The 21,619-nt window shown below is 55.9% G+C and overlaps 1 protein-coding gene across 11 annotated transcripts; it reads right to left on the minus strand.

The window, feature by feature from the left end:
* Positions 1 to 9,117: 9,117 nt before the first annotated feature.
* LAIR1 (leukocyte associated immunoglobulin like receptor 1) lies at positions 9,118 to 21,289 on the minus strand. Of its 11 annotated transcripts, none has more exons than XM_060398201.1 (9): positions 21,164 to 21,289; positions 20,704 to 20,739; positions 14,641 to 14,958; positions 14,028 to 14,078; positions 12,772 to 12,891; positions 12,634 to 12,676; positions 12,515 to 12,552; positions 12,267 to 12,319; positions 9,118 to 11,865 (listed from the first exon to the last, which is right to left on the minus strand). In XM_060398201.1, exons 1-9 carry the CDS (start codon positions 21,195 to 21,197, stop codon positions 11,719 to 11,721), a joined length of 840 nt encoding a protein of 279 aa, XP_060254184.1. In that variant the 5' UTR covers positions 21,198 to 21,289; the 3' UTR covers positions 9,118 to 11,718. The 11 variants fall into 11 exon arrangements, 9 of the variants coding, with proteins under 9 accessions (XP_060254184.1, XP_027834621.2, XP_060254182.1 ...); XM_027978820.2 differs by having other exon boundaries at positions 12,267 to 12,361; XM_060398199.1 differs by lacking the exons at positions 20,704 to 20,739; positions 21,164 to 21,289 and adding exons at positions 15,351 to 15,926; positions 15,963 to 16,050 and having other exon boundaries at positions 12,267 to 12,361; positions 14,641 to 15,313.
* Positions 21,290 to 21,619: the final 330 nt, after the last annotated feature.

Below are 21,619 nucleotides of genomic sequence, written 5' to 3' on the forward strand. Positions count from 1 at the left end.
ACAAAGGATGGAACCCGGGGCACGGGAAGGTGAAGTCTAACCACTCAGCCAGCAGAGGAGTCCCTGCGTGCTGTGCTTTCACTTCTGGTTGAGCTCATCCCCTCTGCCTGCATACTGCTTCTCTCTGGGTGTTTCCTAGTTGGTATTTTTCCATATAAAGATTAGAATCAATTTGTCTAGTTTTTGGAAAACTGCTTGTTGGTGCATTTTGAGGACTGGGGCTCATTTATAAATTAGCTGAAGAAGAACTGCCATATTTGTCATGTCCAAGGATGCTGTCCACGGGTCTGATTTGTGTGCCACTCAGGAACGTTTGAAAGATAGACACTCACACGGGCTCCGTTCTGCACAGTGTGTATCACATTCATCCCGTGGAAGCTTCCTCTGCTGCTGTTTCTGTTGTTCCTACTCAGGGGAAGCTGGGATTTCTCTGTGGATCTGAAAGTGGTTGGTTCATAGAAAGTAATTCTATAGTGACTACAAGTGTGACTTTTTGATGGCTGAGTGACTCTCACCACGCGTCTCGAGGACTCTCCAGTCCTCTTCCCTCTGCTCCCCGAGCACCACGCACCATTCAGCCCCCTTCCCCCTTCCCTTCCCCTACCCCTCCCCTCTCCCCACCCCCTCCTCCCCCTCTCCCCTCCCAGGCCCCCTCCCCCTTCCCTTCCCCTCCCCCCTCCCCCCCTCCATCTTCCCCTGGTGGCCCAGCTCCCCGGGGTCCTCACGTGCAGGTTCTCCCTGGTGTCCGCGGTCTTGCAAGAACCGTCTCATCCTGCCTCTCCCACTCTGTTTGCCCCTCAATGTCCCCGTCAGAGAAGAACACATAGAATTCATGTGAGGACAGGGCCTGCACTGCCAGAAATTCGGTGAAAACAAGCAAACAAAAACAGCTGGTGATGGGCCTGAGTCTCCTAGTATTCCACCTTTTTTGTTTTTGTTTGTTTTGGCAGGGAGGGGACAACTGGCCTGGTTTCCTGGCACCTAGAGGAGAGTGAAAATTCCGTGTAAATGCAAGAGTTGTAAAGATATGTCTAATTTGGGGAGCCTGTAACAGTACAAAATAAAAATCTAAAAGTGTTAAACTGTCATGAAAACAACAGGAATGAGCTCTTTCTCTGTGGCCAGGATTCGGGATGTTTCCTTCAGGGCCGATGGAACCAGATGACACCCCGACAGGCAGCCCTTTGGTTACCGCCCATCTTCCCGTTGGCCTTCCGGGGCAGGGGCCCGGGCCACTCCCAGCGCGTTAAGCCTCGGGGCTAGACTTTCAGCAGTTCCGACTGGTAAGGCCTGAAGTGACCTAGAGTTGTGGTCTGATCTAGGAGGTTAGTAACCATCGCTCTGCTCTGTTCTCCTCAAAGGGGGAGAAGACCGTCTGACCTTGGAACTGAAACGCTGGCTGGGAGGGAAAAGAGGAAGCAGGGATTGAAAGAGGAATTGTCTTCTGGTCCAGAAGGCAAAGACGCAGAGGCTTTCGGAAAGGGTGAAGTCAAGTTCACAGACTGGATTCAATCCGTTGAACAGAGATTTTCAAGCATGTGTTTTTAGCCTCTGGTTCAGATCCCTCTGGTGACCTGCTCTTTCATTTTCGATGTGGTTGATGGCTCTGTAGGTGTCAGAACCACTTTCAGCCCTGACCTTGAAGAATGTAGCCATCCCTGGGACAATTCCAAGCAGTGAGGAACAGAAGCCCATGAGTACATTGCCACGTGTCACCACCTTTGGAGGGAAGGCCTGCAGGGCGTTCTCTACACTCTCCGAGGTCCTGGTGGGGTCCCGTGCCATCGCCTCCTGCACGGACCTCAGGCTTCTCTACCAGGGATTCCTTTCCGTCGCACTCTCCCTGCCCCACTCTGCCTTCTTGCTTCTCAGATAAACCACCTACACTTCCATCCTCGTCTTAGGCCGTGACTCCAGGGTACTAGAAAATGCCATGAGGGGTTTTGGGTTTGCTTTTTTCCAATGACATCATCTCTTTTCTGACTGCTCGAGATCACCCACCTTAACCGCTCCACGACTGCTTGGACTTGCCCATTTGTTCATCCACTCATCATTCAGGAATCTTATTTCACTAAAGAAATATTTAAGCATGTCAACCCGTGGCCATCCCAGGAAATGAGGAGATAAAATTGACCAAAACCCATGTATTCCCTGCCCTCAAGGAAGGTCTGGTGTCATAGAAAAACTTAATGAACAAAACAATTACACAGATAAGTGTTTCCAGTGGGATCTGTCATAACCAGACTCAACCTGAGCCTGGATGAGGCAGGCATAGTATTAACTCATCATAGATAGAAACATGATAGGTAGATAAATAGGTCGACTGATTGAGAAGTAGCTGGATGCTACATAGACAGATGCTTAGATATACAGATAGTTACACAGACACATAGGTAAATAGCTACATGGATGAAATGAAGTCGCTCAGTCATGTCCGACTCTTTGTGACCCCATGGACTGCAGTCTGCCAGGCTTCTCTGTCCATGGGATTCTCCAGGCAAGAATACTGGAGTGGGTTGTCATTTCCTTCTCCAGGGGATCTTCCTGACCCAGGGATCGAACCCAGGTCTCCTGCGTTGCAGGCAGACGCTTTACCCTCTGAGCCAAAGCTACAAATAAGATACATAGATACATACATAAATATGTAGGTAAATACACAGATACATGGTTACATAGATATATAGACAATTGCATAAATAACCAGACCACAATGTAGCGTATTGGTGGAGAAACTTCCCTGCCTGCACTGCTTCTGGTCCTAACAGGCTGACAGTACACAAAGCACTCATTTCCTCGCTCAAACACTTAGATTTCCCAGCGCAAAAGGAGAAAGAAAACTCTCCTGTAAACGTCACGTTGTTCCATCAGGAGGCACCCAGACAGGCTGTCGGTCCAGCCTCCCTCACGCCCTCCAGGGTAGGTGCACACCCCTTATCCTGTGACCCTGGGCTGGCTGCGCTATCCACACTCACCCTCCCTCCCAGCTGGCTCAGATCACTTCTAAACGGAAAGCCTTCAGTCTACAGGTGTGGGTGCACTAAGGAAAAAATTCCGTTGGTCCAACGCGGGTGGGCGGGGCTTCTTGGACCTGCGAGTGTGCAGAGAACCCGACGGGTCTGCAACGGTGGATAGATTCTTGCCTGCATCCCACGGGGCTCACAGGACACGGGACCTATGCTGAGGCAGGAGTGGTCTGGGCGCCCCCCCACCCCGAGTCCTACCTTCACGACACCCAGGGGAGGGGCCGGCCTTGGGAGGAGGAGACTGGGGAGGGGGGTCCGACATGGAGGGAGGGAGAGACCTGGGGTTTCTCAGAGTCACAGCCCCGGAGAGGGGCTGGTTGAGCCCAGGGCACCAAAGCCAGGCTCACAGAGCTGGGTGTTCAGGAAGGGACCTCCTCAGGATGCTGGGGTCAGCAAGGCGAGGTCTGATAGAGATGAAGGGCAGCGGTGTCCCGTCCGAGGGGTCAGTCTGTCCAGACCTGTGGCTGCTCCCAAGCCTTGCTGCATTCAAGCCCGTGAGGCCCTCAGCCCCAGGTTGCTTCTGTTCAAGGAGAAGACAGCCGGGCTGTTGGTGTCTGAAATCCTTCCCAGCATCAAGGTCCTCGTGCCTTAGGCGTCTTGACCCAAGCCCCTACATCTGCCCAGACCCCCACCTCATGCCCCCAGCCCAGCTCACCAGCTCCTGCAAGAAACAGGAAGTGCAGAGCCCCGAGCTCTGTGCCAAAAGGGAACCCAGGAAAGGGGCAGTGTGGCTGCCACCGAGGGCCCCCAGCGGGCTGCAGGAAGCCAGGCTCTGTGGTCAGTTACTCTCCTCTGAAAAGCACTTCCCCTTCTGCATGAAAACAGCCATCCTCCTCATTTCCTCCCACAAATCAGGATGAGATCGGCCACACATCCTGTGTTGAAACTCACCCATGTGCAGACACTCAGACAAGGCAGCCCTGCCCACCGTTTACTGCCGACCAGACCCGTCACTCATTTTTAAACCATGTCACCCCAGGTAGGAAAGTCAGTGGTGGGGGGGGGGGCATTATTGGCAGAGGGCAGGGCCCAGTGGAACCTGCCACAAACCTATGAGCGTTGTCATGGAAGGAGCACGCATGCAAGGGTGCTGTGGATGGATTTTTAAGTGACAAAGCAGTAAACGTGGCCTCTCAATTATTCTTCTTGTTGGGAACGAAAACAATGATACATACGTTCAAGAAAGTGCGACGCATGCATGCTAAGTCGCTTCAGTCCGACTCCTTGTGGCCCCATGGACTGTAGCCCGCCAGGCTCCTCTGGTGAGAATCTCCAGGGATTCTCCTCCACGGGATTCTCCAGGCAAGAATCCTGGGGTGGGTTGCCATTCCCTTCTCCAGGGGATCCTCCAAACCCAGAGATCGAACCCATGTCTCCTGCGTTGGCAGGCGGATTATTTACTATCTGAGCCACCAGGGAAGCCCTTCTATTATTCAAACTGGGTGTCTTATCATGAAGTCATTCTGGTTTTGAGTAATTTGATTCTAAACTAGCCATTAATCACTAACTCTAACACTATTTTTTAATTGAAGTTGACTTGCAATGTCTTGTCAGTTTCAGCTGTTACAAAGTGAAGTGAACACCTGAACAGTGACTCGGACGTGTATTTTTTCAGGTTCTCCTCCGTCACACATTACCTCCAGATACTGAATATAGACCCCTGTGCTCTGCGGGGGGTCCTTGTTGCCTCTCTGTTTTCTACAATCTCATCTACCGATCCGTGGCTGCACTGGGTCGTCACTGTGGTGCCGGCTTTCTCTAGCCTTGGTGCGGGCTTTCTGTAGCCGTGACGAGCGCGTTCTCTAGCGGTGGCGAGAGCTTTCTCCAGTCGTGGTGAGCGCTTTCTCTAGCCGCGGTGCGGGCTTTCTCTAGCCGCGGTGAGCGCTGTCTCTAGCCGTGGTGAGCAGGGCGCCCTCTAGTGGCTCGCCGGCTTAGTTGCCTTGCCGCACGTGGAATCCTCCCAGACCAGGGATGCAACGCAAGTCCCCTGCACTGGCAAGCGGATTCTTAACCCCTGGACCGCCAGGGAAGCCCCAGATATCTATTTTATAGAGTAGTGTGTGTCTGCTAATCCCAGTCTCCTATTTTACCCCTCCCCTAATCACTAGTTCTTTATCAGGAGGCTCCAGGTTTTGATAAGAGATTCTGTCAGTGAGCGCTCGGAACCATTAGAACAAAACACAAACCCCTCTGGAAAAGGAATTTTTATACAATTTTCTATGATTCGTTACTTTTTATAATTCAGAGAAATCATTCATTTTGACTATTTTATCGTTGTATCATATTATGAATCAACATACCACCTTTCTGGAATCAGTGGTTTCCCACTGATGGGACTCTGCTCTGTAAAACCAAAATGCCGTTAGAGGCCTTAGGGGGATGGCCTTCCTTAGGAAATTAAAATGTGGAGACGTTAGATAGTACTGCATATAAATGACTGTATCATCATTGGCATGCATTAGTTTTGGGTGAGTGTGCATACGTGTCCAAGCCCATGTGCATGTGTGTGCGTGTATTTGTGTGCATGTGTGTGTAGATTATCGGCAGTGCAGCTCAGTAGAAGAAATGAAATGGCTTTTTTTAATTAAATTTATTCGTTTTCAGTTGAAGGATAATTGCTTTACAGTACTGCATTGGTTTCTGCCAAACACCAACAAGAATCAGAGAAATGGCTTTTTTAGTATTTGTATATCTGGTTGCGCCAAGTCTTAGCTGCAACACGAGGGATCTTCGGTCTTCTTTGGGACACTTGGGATTTTTGTCTTCTTCAGCTTGCGGGACCTTTGACTGTCCCACGTGAACTCCTAGTCGCGCCATGTGGGGTCTGGTTCCCTGACCAGGGGTGGAACGCGGCCCGCTGCATCGGGAGTGCTGAGTCCTACCCGCCAGACCAGCGGGGAAGTCCCTGAAACGTCTTTACTTGTCTGGCACTGATCTGGTCCCCGGAGCAGCCCCCGCTTACTGGCCGCGCGCGCGCTCGCGCACACACACACACACACACACACACACACACACGCCCTGCCAGAGTTTGATACTTAGCCTCTGCCAAGCAGTATAAACACACCCCGTGGCATTTATTCCGCCTCAGTGTTTCCCTGTCCACGCTCCACCAGAACGGCACCCAGGGGAGAGGGAGCAGTCATTCGCACTCCAAGGAAGACTCCGGGCCCCCGCTGGCGCTGGCTCCGAGCTGACCGGCCGTGCGGGCCTCGCTCACAGGCTGCTGGAGGCTGACGTCTGCGGGCGGCGGTCGAGGGGGTCCATCCTCGCTCGGCTCCCTGGGGGGCCCGGGGACCCTTCAGGTCATCGAGGTGAGCTCTTCGTCCCCAGGAGCTCAGCGTCTCAGCATCTGTCCCTGCCCCCTCACACTCAGGCGACGTCTCTCCTCCCACCACGACGGGGCCCGCTGTGACCCCCGTCACTCACCCCCGTGAGCCCACCGGAGCGGGCAGGGTCGGAGCGTGAGGAGGAGCCTCGCCGCCTGACCACGCAGCACTGCCCGGCTCGTCCTCCAGGTGGCGCCTGAGAGCCTCGGAGCAGGAGGGGCCGCCCTCCGCGCGGGAAGGTCCCTGCACCGCAGGGCCCTGAGTCCATCCGCGGGCTCGGGCGGCCACGGGTCAGGAAGACGAGCCGAGCCGTGACTTCCTGCTTCCTGTCCTCTCCCTGGGCCCGTCTTCTCTTCCCACCTGCTCCCCGGGTGGGAAAGGTTTTTCTTTTACCTTTGTGTTTACTTCTAAACCTGTCTGCTCCCCGCTGTGGGCTGGACTCATAAAAATGTTTTTCAGTGGGGCAGACAGCACCATGTCAACCATCCGTGAACCGGGCGGGGGCATAGAATGTTCAGGAACGCCTCCAGGAATGCCAGCCCTCCACGCTTCCCTCTGCTAAGCGCCCACCTGTCCGCGTGTCTGCCTGGGGTCAGGGTCAGGCCAGGTTTTAGGGGAAATGCACCATTCTAACTGTGATCATTAACTTATGTGTCAACCTGCCTGGGCTAAGGAACCTCCTGTGCTGGTAAAACAGTATTTCTGGGCGTGTCTGCGAAGGAGACTCTGGAAGAGATGAGCTGAGGGAAGGGGTCCACCCTCACAATGTGGACGGCTCCACCCCATCCCCCGGGGGTGAAGCGAAGAAGGGGCAGGGGATGAATTCCCTGACTATTCTTGTGCTGGACGTCCGGCATCTCCAGCCCTCAGACTCAGAGACCCTGGTTCCCGCCTCCCCAGCCCCAGGCCGGGCCTGACACCGCCGCCCTCCCGGTCTCGGGCTTCACACCCACACTGACGCTGTCACACACGCACGCTGACGCTGTCCACACGCACACTGCCGCTGTCACACACCCACGCTGATACTGTCAGCCACTCTCCAGGGTTTGCAGCAGGTCCTGGGGTGGACTCTCCACCTCCTGAACCCAGAGAGTCTGTTCCCATGATGGCCTCCTCTCAGAAATCCCCATACAACCGTGTGATGACCTGAACGTCCCAGAGAGTCCTGAATAATATGGTAATAGTGGGAAAATAACAGACAGAGACGGAGAGGAACACAGAGAGAGGCAGAGGGAGAATAAAACAGAGAAACCGAGTGGAAGAATGGAACCGGAGGAAACGAAGACGAAGACGACCGAGTTAGGACGCAGGTCTCGGCAGGAACTAACCGCGAGTGTAAATAAGAAAGGAAACATCAGGACTAATAATGATTTGGGGGCTGGGCACCCTCCTCAAGCCAGGACAGTAACCTCCCGGCTGGTGAGACACAGCCCGCCCTGAGGTCAGGGCAGGGCGTCAGGTGTCCTCGTGGGTCTGTGGCCCCGACACTCAGAGCTGGCCGACCTTGGGCAAGCCATCTAACGCTTCAGTCCCTGGTTCTTGCAGAAAAGAGGAGAAGAGGGTAGGGCATTCTGTGGAGGGTTCCTGCCAGGGTTAAATGTGCCAATGTTTGTGCAGAACTGAAATAGCCATCGTAGGAGCTGGCTGAGGGGAAGGACATGGCAACCCACTCCAGTGTTCTTGCCTGGAGAATCCCGTGGGCAGGGGAGCCTGGTGGGCTGCTGTCCATAGGGTCGCACAGAGTCAAACACGACTGAAGCGACTTAGCATACATGCGTACATTGGAGAAGGAAATGGCAACCCACTCCAGTGTTCTTGCCTGGAGAATCCCAGGGACGGGGGAGCCTGGTGGGCTGCCGTCTATGCGGTCGCACAGAGTCGGACACGACTGAAGCGACTTAGCAGCATCAGCAGGACCTGGCTGAATCTAGGATGAATTATTAAAATATGCTTAAGGTGTATAAAGACATTTAAAAATACCAGGCCTGTAAGAGGCATGCAGGTTTCCTATGTTTCCGCTGCTGCTGCTGCTGAGTCACTTCAGTCGTGTCCGACACTGTGCGACCCCATAGATGGCAGCCCACCAGGCTCCCCCGTCCTTGGGATTCTCCAGGCAAGAACCCTGGAGTGGGTTGCCATTTCCTTCTCCAACGCATGGAAGGGAAAAGTGAAAGTGAAGTCGCTCAATCGTGTCCGACTCTTTGCAAACCCCATGGACTGCAGCCCGCCTGGCTCCTCCGCCCATGGGATTTTCCAGGCAAGAGTACTGGAGTGGGTTGCCATTGCCTTCTCCGTCTTATGCTTCTATTAAGAACGAAAAACGAAAATATTGATAACTGGATGCTGCCGCCCTCTAGCGGGATTTTGGGATAAAGTTTCTGTTTTAATCCAAGTGGGAACGACAGTCTGACCCCCTTAAGCAGGGTGGTGACCACGCACACCGCTCAGTGGAATCGCTCTCCTGGCTGGTTCTGGGGTGGAGGGGGTGTCCCTGGCTAGCCTATACCCGGACCTGGGGTGACAAGGGCAAGTGGATAATGGCCCGGATTGTGGACCCCCATAAAGCAGGTGGTTAGGGGTGTGGACCCTGGATTGACTGGTTTGTGTTTGATATGTGCGCCAGGGGAAGGGGATTCTTGCTCAAATATTGGGGGAGGGGCACAATGAGAGAGGCAGGAGACCTGTACAGTTGGCTCAGGCTTATTATCAGCTCATCCAGGAAAAGAGATGTCCTGTGTCAACCTTAAAATTCAGTGTGCAGTTTTCGGTTGTTGTTTTAACCATTAGTATGAGTTTATTTAGGAACGGCACAGGGATTGCAATTCAGGACGTTCGAACTATGGCAAACCACAGTCTAATTCAGAGAACAAATGAGAGGAATATTACTTAACAGAGAAAAAGGAGGAAGCTCGGTGGCTGCTTTGAATCAAAGCCCCTTGAAGAAAAGCAAGCCTTCAAAAGGCAGTGATGGTTTCTCATTGGCTGGGATGTGGCTGTTTCTCATTGGCTGAGCTGTGGCCGCTTCTCATTGGCTGGGCTGTTGGTGGGTAAGGCGAAAAATCGTCCTTCCGCAGCTGTCTAGTAAGGTAACTGCCTTCCTGCCCAGAAATGTAAAGTAAGCTGCAACAGAGGGGGAGGCAAGACAGCGCCCCTTTAGGGTTCCCAACTGCATTTTAAAGCTTTCCCTTTATTAATGTTCGCACCAGAATATGCCTGTATCACACACATTAAAGCATCAACTCTACGGAAATGTGACACGGGACTACTACAAGAGGTACAGAGCTCCACGCTCAGTGTGTGCCGCCAGGGTCCCCCAGGGTATCCGCATCCACCGGCAGAATGACCAACAGAGGGGTCTTGTGAGGGAGGGTTTGGGCCCAGGCCTGGAAGCAGCTCCATGCATCCTGCTCACTGTGAACGCCATCCCAGGACACACATAACTGCAAGGAGGCTGGGAGATCATCTCGCTGGGAGCCCAGGAAGGGAGGACACGGTGCTGTGGGCAGCCACAGTCCTGTCGCACAGGGGCCACCTGTCCCTGTGGACACCTGGGGGTCACACGATGGGGGTGTTTCTAGTCTCCACTGCTTCCTACCCGACCTCCTCTGACACAGAGGTTCTAGGACACAGGAAATAGACTCTGAACAATTCGTTATTTCGCCAGCTAGTGGAGACAGAAGGAAACAGCCCTGCAAGGAGGTGCGCAGAATTCAGAGTGAGGCATTCAAGCCCAGAGGAGCCCACGAACGGAGGTGGTGCTGCAGATGGACACCCAGTCAGGGAGACAGGAACCAGCTGCTGTGTTACCTTAGGTGCAAAAGGGGTCTTTGCAGGTGTGGCTGAGTTAAGACTCTTGCAAAGGGGAGATGAGCTTGGATATTCTAGGTGGACCCAGTGTAATCACCAGGGTTCTTATAAGAGAAGCAGGCGGGTCAGAGAGTGAGGAGGCGAGACGTGACCGCAGAAGCTGGAGTCCTAGTCAGAGGGAGGATCCGAAGGTGGAGGAAGGGGCCGCGAGCCAGGGAGTGCGGATGGGCCCAGACGCTGCACAGGGTAAAGGAATGGAGCCTCCCGTGGAGCCTCCAGAAGGAACACAGCCCTGCCCACCCCGGGTTTCAGCCCCGGGTAACTGATCTGACTTCTGGCTTCCTGAGCTGTAGGGAAATAAGCTGCGCTGTTTGGTGCTGCTATGTGAGTGGCAACTTGTTACAGCAGCAGGTGTACGCTTGTCAGGATGAATGGCCTCCAATCCCAAATCTGACGGGCTTTAGCCCAGTGAGGGGTGACAGTCAGGTCAAGGACAGTGTCCTACAGCTGCTGGGCCCTCTCGTGCCTGGGGAATGCATGGCGTCCAGTGGGGATGAACTGGGGTGGGATGGGAGACGGGGGCCTGCCGGCTCCTCGGGGTGGACCTAAAGCCCGAGGGGCCCTCCCTGTGCAGTCATGGCCTCACCAACTCCCTCGGCCAGGCCACCGTGCCCACGCGTGTGGGTGTCTGCATGCGTGCATGCGTGTGTACAGTGTGTGCACGTGTGTAAGTCTGTCTGTGTGTGCGTGCCTTCATGGACCTGTGCCTGCGGGGGATGGGAGCTGTGTGCAGGTGGGGCAGCTCTGCGCCTTCACCCAGACACAAGTCCCCGCAGACACTCTGGGGTCAGAAAACACTGATTGTCTGGTTTTTGTCTTGTTTCCCTCACTGAGTTTTGGGGGACGGTGGGGCAGAGACTGGGACCTAGAACCTGTGTTCCCAGCGCCACATGCGGGGCTGACGCTCTTGGACCTGTGAGGACACTGACTGATAAACAAGGTGGAGTGTGACCCAGCAAACTGGGTGTCAGCTATGAGCTGCATGCGTGCAGCCCAGATTCAAGGTCACCACCCGCACTCTAGGATGGTTTGCAGAGTCAGCTCAGAAGACAAAATGGTTCTCCAGGGGCAGTGGAAGATTCACAGGACACCTCAGGAATCCACTGGGCAACTGTAGGAACATAGCTGGGTCTCTGGAAACAGCCAAGCACCATAGTTGGGTCTCTTGAAACAGCCAAGTGCCAAAGCTGGGTCTCTAGAAACAGCCAAGAACTAGAGCTGGGTCTCTGGAAACAGCCAACAGACACCATAGCTGGGCCTCTTGAAACAAGTGCTACACCTTCTCCCCAAGGAGCTAGTTGGTTGTGGGAGGGATCACACAGTTAATGAATCTTCTAGAAGGTAATATAGGGGGTCTCAGGACTTCAGCTCTTGACTGCAGGAGGATGGACTAGATGTCTTTCCAGAAAGGAATGATTCCACAGGGAAACCCAACATCCACTTCGGGCTTTTGCAAGCGTGACTTCCTGCATCTTTAGTGCAGAGGCCAGGTGGGCATGCGGTCAATGTCTGGCAATGGTTGCATACGTGCTGGACTCAGCCATGGGCTCTGAGGACGGCGGGGACACAGCTCTGGCCGCTCTCTGGGTGAGGAGCTTGTGGTTCAGCCGGGCATAGGTCACCTCCTGGGGGCCTCCTGCAGCAGGGGTCTGAGGATAAAGACGCAGGGTGAGTTTGGGTGGCAGAGTGAGGGCATGTCACCTCCACAGTGAGGACACAGAAGACACTGTGGCTTCTATCCCTCTCTCTTGGGGTCCCTCCCTCTGGGGGAGTCTGACCACCATGAAAAGCCCATGTGGTGAGGATGTGAGAGCCTGCTTGCTGCCAGGGGACTGAGCATCATGGAAGTGGCTCTTCCAGCCCCGGTCGAGCCTCTGATGAGTGCAGCCCTGCTCAGCATCTTGATGGCAACCTCAGAACAGACCGTGAGCCAGAACTACCCAGCCGATCCGATTCCAAGTTCCTGGCCCAAGAAACAGATGATTCTGTTAAGCTGCTAAATTGCAGGGGCTTTGGTTCAGAGCATTAGCTGATGAATGCAAACACTTACCAAGGCGCCCACCTCTCCATCCATGTCAGGAAATCTGTCAACGCTGGCCACATCTGAATGCGAGGAGGACCAGGGCTCAGTTCTCTGAGGTGGAGCTTAAAAGACAAACATGCCTGACCTCACAGATTCATATTTTGTCTCCACCCCACCTGGAACGTCCTGGCATGCTTCACTCCAACACTGCTTCCCTGAAGTGTGGCTGAACCCCTGCTTCCCCTCCCAGACTTGTCCCCCCTCCTTGTCTTTACCTGCGGTCCCATCTCGGACATCCACAGCTGGGCTGAGCCTGAGGAGAAAGAACATGTGAGCCCTGAGGGCTGCCTGGGGGCAGAGGACGGGGCTGGGAGGTCATCCCCAGGGTCCTCACCTCCCCTGGAGTCTCTTCTCCTCGTCTTTGCTTCTGGGAGGCCCTGAGGAGAGTCAGGTGTGAATTAAGAAGAGAAGGCTTCTTTCCAGCACCCCCAAACACTCTGCCTGGTCACCCCACCCTGTCCCTGAGACCTACCTCGTTTTCTCCGGAGCTGACGATGGAGGAGGAGAAGGACCAGGAGGGAGAGACAAAGGAGAAAGGCCACAGAGACCCCAATGAGAATATAAACCTGCTCTGTCGACAGGCCTGAGGGAGCTAGGAGGGTGGAATCAGATTATCAGCAGTATGCCTTTATGGAGCACCTGCTGCATACTGCCCCCCCACACACACACACATGCTGGGTGCTTATGGTGTTCACACTCAGATATAAAGAAAGCTCTCACATGCACACCAGTCCTGTGGCTTGGGACTTGCTCTCCCCCGCTTTACAAAGCCAGGTCTGAGCGCTGAAGCCCTGGGTCCACAGCGCATTGGCAGAGCTGGAATAATACCAACACCAAAGCCTGTTCTCGTCCTCTTTCCCCAAAGAGCACACTCCACGAGGAGGAAAGAAAATATTTCCTCCTATGAATAAGATCAATGCTTCTCCAGGCTCAGGCAGTGCTGCGGGGTCGGTGCATTTATTACTGGTTTTGTACACTAGCGACGAGGAACGTGGAAGGATTGGGTGATTTGATTTGCTCCGGGGCGCAGAGCTGGGGAGGGCGGGACTGGATCCAGGCAGTCTCGGTGATGGGGTCTTCTGTGGACATGAGTCTCCACAGCATGAAATAGGAGTGAGGGAGCGAGATGGAAGGGGGCTGAGCTGGACTCCTACCCCTGGCCGGTTCAGGGCCTTCCGAGAGGGCAGCTCTGCTTTCCAGGCTGCTCAGGTGTAACCATCAGCTGTCCCTTCCCTTTGGCTCCCAGCCCATCCCCCCACCCCACCGCCGTCCGTCTCTCAGCGCGGAGCCGGGCCCGCCGTGGACCCTGACCGCAAGGGGGCGGTGCGGAGCGACGGCCAAACCCCCGAGTCTGGGGTCCAGTCTGGCTGCCCTGGGCTGGTTCCTCCCTTCCAATCCCTGCCCCTTTGGACAAGAACCTGTAAGCTCTTTTCTGCATAGGAAGAAGGGCGGAGGCTCTGAGAGGTCCAGGAAGTGCCGCCCACTATGGGCCGTCCTGGCATTACTGCCATCGGGCGCCCGGTGCAGGGTCATGTATCCAGGTGGGTGCTGTTCCCAGGGTCCTTATGAGTGTCAGAGACACCCCGGTGCCCTGAGCCTGCCAGTCCCGTGCTGCGCTCTCACAGTCCCTGAGCCAGGTCTGGGAGAGGGCTGTGCCCTGATCCCAGCACAGAGCCCCCAACCCACCCCGTGCCCCGACACCCCTCCAGGCAGGGGTCAGCTACTCACCAGCGGAGAAGCAGCACTGAGTGGTGGGGGAGCCGACGCCTCCAGGGGGTCCTGTAATGGTGGGGGGACAGGAGAAGGACTGGTGCTGTGTAGGAGCTGCCCAGGGTCTGTCCCTCTCAGCCTGGCACCTCTCCATCCTGAGCATCCGACCGCAGGCCACTCATGGCCTTCTCTCAACCCGGGACAACACCAAGATTCCTGAGAAAAGGGGGCTGGGGCCAGACAAGGTGGAGCCCCCCCGCTCCATCATGCTGGGGTCACCTCCCTCAGCACCTCCCAGAGCTGTGTCCCACATCACTGCCCAGACTTTTCATGGTGACCTTCTCTGGGGGTGGGGGGGTCAGAGTGTTCTGGACCGACCCTGACTCCAGGACACCCTGGGGGCTGACCACACACAGGACAGGCATGGCCTCGCCCCTAAAGTCCCCTGAAGCACCATCCAGCTCTGGTCAGGGGTCCCCTGGACCTTGTGACTTGCCTGGTGAGACCAGGCTCAGGGAGCTGAGCCAGGCAGGGAGGCAGGGGAGGCATGGGCAGAGAGGACAGAAGCAGAGGGCTCCGGGGGCGGGGGTGGGGGCCAGTGGGCGGAGGGCACAGCGGGGCCCAGGCACACCTGCAGGAAGGGCAGAGACGGCCTCCGCGGTCCCCTCCAGGCTCAGGGCCTCGCTGAGCGCCGACCAGGAGGACTCTATTTGATAGATGCAGCGATAAGGCCCAACGGCGTCTTCACTCAGAGTGGTGATGTGGAATCTGGCCTCGGTCTCCTGTTCACCTCGGGACGTGACACCCACATCCTCATAGGCCTTCCTATTACCCTTCTCCAGGCGGAAGCTCGTAACCCCGGCAGGGCCCCGGCACACGATGCTCACCGGCCGCCCCCAGGGCACCACGGAGCCCGGCTCAGCTGAGATGGAGGGTCTGGGCAGGGTCCCTAGGAGGGGAGAGCAGGGCCCCAGGGTCTGTCCTGAGGAGACCAGCACACGGCGCAGTTCTCTCACCTTAGTGGAGACCACCACACCACACAACCGACTCACCTTAGTGGAGACCACCACACCACACAACCGACTCACCTTAGTGGAGACCACCACACCACACAACCGACTCACCTTAGTGGAGACCACCACACCACACAATTCTCTCATCTTAGTGGAGACCACCACACCACACAACCGACTCACCTTAGTGGAGACCACCACACCACACAACTGACTCACCTTAGTGGAGACCACCACACCACACAATTCTCTCATCTTAGTGGAGACCACCACACCACACAACCGACTCATCTTAGTGGAGACCACCACACCCACACAACTGACTCACCTTAGTGGAGACCACCACACCACACAATTCTCTCATCTTAGTGGAGACCACCACACCACACAACCGACTCACCTTAGTGGAGACCACCACACCACACAACTGACTCACCTTAGTGGAGACCACCACACCACACAACCGACTCACCTTAGTGGAGACCACCACACCACACAACCGACTCACCTTAGTGGAGACCACCACACCACACAACCGACTCACCTTAGTGGAGGTCACCACACCACACAACCGACTCACCTTAGTGGAGGTCACCACACCACACAACTGACTCACCTTAGTGGAGACCACCACACCACACAACCGACTCACCTTAGTGGAGACCACCACACCACACAACCGACTCACCTTAGTGGAGACCACCACACCACACAACCGACTCACCTTAGTGGAGGTCACCACACCACACAATTCTCTCACCTTAGTGGAGGTCACCACACCACACAACCGACTCACCTTAGTGGAGGTCACCACACCGCACAATTCTCTCATCTTAGTGGAGACCACCACACCGCACAACCGACTCACCTTAGTGGAGACCACCACACCACACAATTCTCTCATCTTAGTGGAGACCACCACACCGCACAACCGACTCACCTTAGTGGAGACCACCACACCCACACAACTGACTCATCTTAGTGGAGACCACCACACCGCACAATTCTCTCATCTTAGTGGAGGTCACCACACCGCACAATTCTCTCATCTTAGTGGAGGTCACCACACCGCACAATTCTCTCATCTTAGTGGAGGTCACCACACCGCACAATTCTCTCATCTTAGTGGAGACCACCACACCCACACAACTGACTCATCTTAGTGGAGACCACCACACCACACAATTCTCTCATCTTAGTGGAGAATCACCACCCAGTGCAATTCACTCTCTCGCTTCTTTTTCTTGTTGGAAACTTGCCGCGTTGTGCAGCCCTGGCCCCATCCAGTTTGGGACGCCCCCATCGCCCCTGCAGAGGACAGCCCCACCCCCTGCCCGTCCCAGGGGCAGCTGAATCCCACCCACTGCGGTTAGCCTCCCCACTGATGTAAGGACCCTGAGGCTCGGTCACAGCTTGCTCAGGATGACACGGAGGTGACAGAGAAGCTGGGGGCAGCTCCCTCCCTGCCCACGGCCACACCAGAGAGAGGGGCAGGGGGACACAGCAGGGGATGCCCAGGTCGTTCCTGGGATGAGGAAAGCAGGGCTCTGAGTCGGGGGGAGTGACCTGTGCTGGGTCTGAAGGGAAGGGCCGCTGCCTGTGCTGGGAGAGATTGTGTGGGAGGGGCAGGTGTATGTGCAGGTATGTGTGTGTGGGGGGGTGTATATATGTGTGTGCATATGTGGGTGTGTGTGTGGGTGTATGTGTGTGTGTGCAGGTACATATGTGTGTGGGTGTGTGTAGGGAGTGTGTATGTGGGGGGTGTGTATGGGTGTATGTGTGTGTGCAGGTATATGTGTGTGTGGGTGTGTGTGGGGTGTGTGTACCTGTGTGGGGGTGTGTATGGGTGTATGTGTGTGCAGGTGTATGTGTGTGTGGGTGTGTGTGGGGTGTGTGGGTGTGTGTGGGGTGTGTGTATGTGTGTGGGGATGTGTATGGGGGTGTGTGTGTGTGTGCGGGTATATGTGTGTGGGGGTGTGTATGGGTATGTATGTGTGTGTGTGCAGGTATATATGGGTGTGGCTGTGTGGGGGTGTGTGTGTACATGTGTGGGGGTGTGTATGGGCGTATGTGTGTGTGCGGGTATATGTGTGTGTGGGTGTGTGGGGGGTGTGTGTATGTGTGTGGGGATGTGTATGGGTGTATGTGTGTGTGCGGGTATATGTGTGTGTGGGTGTGTGTGGGTGTGTGTATGTGTGGGGGGGTGTGTATGGGTGTGTGTGTGTGCGTGCAGGTATATATGGGTGTGGGGGTGTGTGTGTACCTGTGTGGGGGTGTGTATGGGTAGGTATGTGTGTGTGTGCAGGTATATATGTGTGTGCATGTGTGTGGGGAGGGTGTATGTGTGTGTGTGCAGGTGTGTGGGGGGGATGTGGGTGGGTGTATGTGCATGAGTGTGTGTATGTATGTGGGGGATTGGGATGTGGGTATGAATGTGTGGGGGCTGTGGGTGTGTGGGGAAATGTGTGCAGGTATGTGTGGGGGTGTATGTGTGTGTGTGTGCAGGTATATATGTGTGTGCATGTGGGGTGGGGGAGGGTCTATGTGTGCATGTGTGGGTGTGTAGGGGGATGTGGGTGGGTGTGTGTGTATGAGTGTGTGTATATACGTGGGAGGTTGGGGTGTGGATATGAATGTGTGGGGGCTGTGGGTGTGTGTTGGGGTGTGTGTGTGTGTGTGTGTGCAGATATGGGTGTATGCATGTGTTCAGGTGTGGGGGTGTGTGTGTGGGTGTATGCAGGCATGTGTGTGCATGTGTGGGGGTGTGTATGGGTGTGGCTGTGTGCAGGTGTGGGGGTGTGCAGGGGTGTGTGTGTGTGTGCAAGTATGTGTTATGCATGTGTGCAGGTATGTGTGTGCATGTGTGTGGGTGTGTGGGTGTGTGTGTGCGGGTATGTGGGTGTGGGGTGTGTATGGGTGTGGGTGTGTGCAGGTGTGGGGGTGTGCAGGTGTGTGTGTGCATGTGTGTGGGTGTGTGTGTGCAGGTATGTGTGTGTGGGGTGTGTATGGGTGTGGGTGTGTGCATGTGTGTGGGTGTGGGGGTGTGGGGGTGTGCAGGTATGTGTGTGCATGTGTGTAGGTGTGGGGGGTGTGTGTGTGTAGGTATGTGTGTGCATGTGTGTAGGTGTGGGGTGTGTGTGTGCAGGTATGTGTGTGCGTGTGTGTGTGTGTGCAGGTGTGTGTGTGGGTATGTGTGTGCATGTGTGTGGGTGTGGGGGGTGTATGTGCAGGTATGTGTGTGCATTGGGGGGGTATGGGTGTGTGTGTGTGCAGGGATGAGTGTATGCATTGTGCGTGTGGGGGGGTATATGGGTATGGGTGTGTGCAGGGGTGGGGGGTGTTCAGGGGTGTGTGTGTGGAGGACATGGGGCACAGATCTGGCCCCACAGACTCCAGGGGCTGAGGGTCCTTGTGTGCACTCTGCAGCACCTGGGCGAGCCCAGGGTCTGACGGGTGGGCTTCAGCTGGGGGGCGGGAGAGCTGGAGCTGCAGCTCAGGGTTAGAGTCTGCGGGCGCAGCCCCTCATGCAGCGGGGGTCTGTCTTTGGCCATCAGAGGGTGTGTGAGGCCCACCCACATTGTGGAGGACAGTCTGCTTTGCTCAAAACCCAATGATTTAAACGTTGATACCATCCCAAAACATCCTTGCAGACACACCCAGAATGCTGACCATGTAAGTGACCATAGGCCAGCCGAGGAGACACAAAATTAAATTCCACAAATTCCACCACCCCCACAGCATCAACTTGACACGTGCGTGCACGTCCTGAAACCACAGCTAACCTCCAGATAAAGACAGCAACGTGAGTGAATGAGGAGCGCCCTCTGCTGGCCGCTGCCTCTGTGGGGACTTCATGGACTCTGAAGCCAACTTCCTGCTCCAGGGCTGCAAGCCCTCCTCGACGCCCCCCCGACCCCCCACCAGCACCCCCACTGCGCCCCTGCCTAGTTGAGACACGTGGGGTTTCCAGAAGCCTCAGTGACAAGGACACGGAAATACACTGGGATGGAGGAAGAGAATACTGAGAAAACCCAGGGATGGTCTCTGCAGACTCACCCTGGACACAGCGACCCTCACCCGCCAGGGAATGCGGGACCAGACCTGTGCTCCCGCTCTTCCACAGACACACACACACACTCATGCACATACACACACACGTGCACACGTGCACACACCGACCCACATATACACATGCACACACACCCCTGCACACACATGCACCCATGCACATACACATGTGCACACAAATATACAGACACACCTGCACACACACACCTGCACACATACACACACACTCATACACACACATGCACCCACATTTACACATACACACCACACACACACCTACATACACACCCGCCCAAATACACACACACATATACACATACACACCTGCCTACATACACGCACACACATGTGCACACATGAGCACACACACCCATGCACCCACATATACACACACATACACATGTGTGCACACATATACAGACACACACCCGCATATACACCTGCACACACACCTGCACACACACACCTGCCCACATACACACACACATGCACCCACATATACACATACACGATACACATGTGCACACATATATAGAGACACACCCACATATACACCTGCACACACACACCTGCCCACATACACACACACAGGTACCCGCATATACACAAACACATATACACACCACACACACACACCTGTACACACACCTGCCCAAATACACACATACATATACACGCACCCACCTGCCTACATACACACACACACACACCCTTCACTTTCCCGTTCTGCAGACTGCTCCCCTCACCTCACACTTTCACACCCAGGACAGGCAGCTGCCTTTGAGACTCAGCAACACAGACTGGGAGAGCTCCCCCTCCCTTACCCCTCACCCCCTCATTCCCTCCCTCTTTCTTTCCACCACATCTAGGTCCCGTCCATCCATTTACTGAGGCCTCCATGTGCCTCTGGATCCACAAATACGGGAAACACCCCGACGCCTGCCCCCTTGGGGTTGACAGTCCAGAGGGACGACAGACGTTTACAGACAGTTGTGCAAACCCACGGGTATGGGCGGTGACGTGTGCTCTCTCGGGGTGAGTATGGGAATCTCAGGGAGGGGGGCAGCGGGAGGCCGAGCTGCCCCCTGGGGGTCAGAGGGAGGGGGTTCCTGAGCTGAGAGCAGACGTGGAGGATGGTCCCTGGACTGAGGGGCAGGGCTCAGGAGTCATGGTGGGGAGGGCCGGGCTGGGTGGTGAGATTCAGAAAGTGAAAGAAAACCCAGGGAGCGGTGGCTGCTTCACGGGGGAGTGTGCAGGGGAGGCTGGAGGAGCCGGGCAGCCTCACGGGGGAGTGTGCAGGGGAGGCTGGAGGAGACAGCTGGCCTGGTCCTGGGCATCTGCCCCTGCCCGGGGTGAGCGCTGTTCTCTGCATGGGGCTGCAGGGGTGGTCTGGACTCGTGAGGGTGCGAGCTGGTGGGTTCAGCCCGGTCCTGAGAGTCGGGTCATCCCCGCAGGGTCATCAAGGGCAGAGGGGGGACAGGGGAGACCCGGGCCAGGGTCCCGCACTGGGGCTGTTAGCAGCTCAGGGCACAACCCAGGGCCCCCAGGCCCCCGGGTCCGCTCCGCTCTCATCGAGGTCCGTCTTGGGGAGATGGGGTTTGGGGGAGACTCACCCTGCTGGGTGCGGGCCGTCTGGGCCAGACAGAGCGCTGGAAGAGAAGCTCTAATAAGAAGACGCCCGCCTGACGGTATCCTCATGGGCTGCAGTCCCAGGGCCCTCGAGGAGCCATGGGGTGGGCGGGTGTCTTCCCATGATTTCCCAAACTCCCCCCCCCCGAGCCCCCCAATATTACATCTGAGTGCAAGCCCTCTCCTTGCTCTAAAGTAATCTCAGACAACCCTACCCTCTCCTCCAGGCCAGCCCGGCTCAGTCTGCACGCTCCCCACACCCGGCCGGTGTCCAGGACCAAACCTTCCCCATCACTTGGGTCTGGGCCAAAGCTGAGGGCTCAGGCCTGGGGATGGAGAAGGAACCACGTTGCCCCCCCAGGACTCCGGGGTCTTCTGGGCTGGAGTCAGGGCTGAGCAGAGCCCCTCTGCCCCTGGAATCCGGCCCGGCACCCCCAGACTCACCCAGGCTCAGGAGAGTGGAGGGTCCGGACGCCATGGCCCAGCCCTGTCCCAGCGCGCCCTGGAGTCGGTACTGAGGGACGGAGCCTGCAGCCCGCGCGGGAGAAGGGATGTACCCCGGGCCTTTATGGGGCGGTTTCCAACCAACAGCCTCACAAAGGGGAAGAGCACCCTCCCCGCCTGTCACACACTTCCCGCTAAGGGGCTGCAGGGCCGGCTCCCAGCTGTTCCTCCCTCTGGGCTCCCACGAGGCTCAACTGCTCTCCGGGTGCACCCCGAGGGGGAAGCCCCATTCTCTGCCCGTGAGCAGAACACCGACTAGACTGTCAGTCCCGACTCTGTTCTTGGGCAAGGAGTTACATCACTTTATGCCAACGGCTCCTCGTATTGAAAATGGAAAACCCCGAAATCCTCCTCTGAGTGTTTAATATTGTGATGTATGTTACATTCCCTGGAGGT

Source organism: Ovis aries, chromosome 14 (assembly GCF_016772045.2).
Source record: "Ovis aries strain OAR_USU_Benz2616 breed Rambouillet chromosome 14, ARS-UI_Ramb_v3.0, whole genome shotgun sequence".
Taxonomy (NCBI): domain Eukaryota; kingdom Metazoa; phylum Chordata; class Mammalia; order Artiodactyla; family Bovidae; genus Ovis; species Ovis aries.

What these genes read in the sequence shown, in the direction of transcription:
- LAIR1 (XM_060398199.1), bottom strand. Translation starts at nt 15,926, where the DNA reads ATGAGAGAATTGTGTGGTGTGGTGGTCTCCACTAAGGTGAGTCGGTTG. An exon ending in TCAGTGCTGCTTCTCCGCTG is followed by an intron (nt 12,892 to 14,027) that starts GTGAGTAGCTGA and finishes CCACCCTCCTAG; the next exon opens with CTCCCTCAGGCCTGTCGACA. An exon ending in ATGGAGAGGTGGGCGCCTTG is followed by an intron (nt 11,866 to 12,266) that starts GTAAGTGTTTGC and finishes CTTTATCCTCAG; the next exon opens with ACCCCTGCTGCAGGAGGCCC.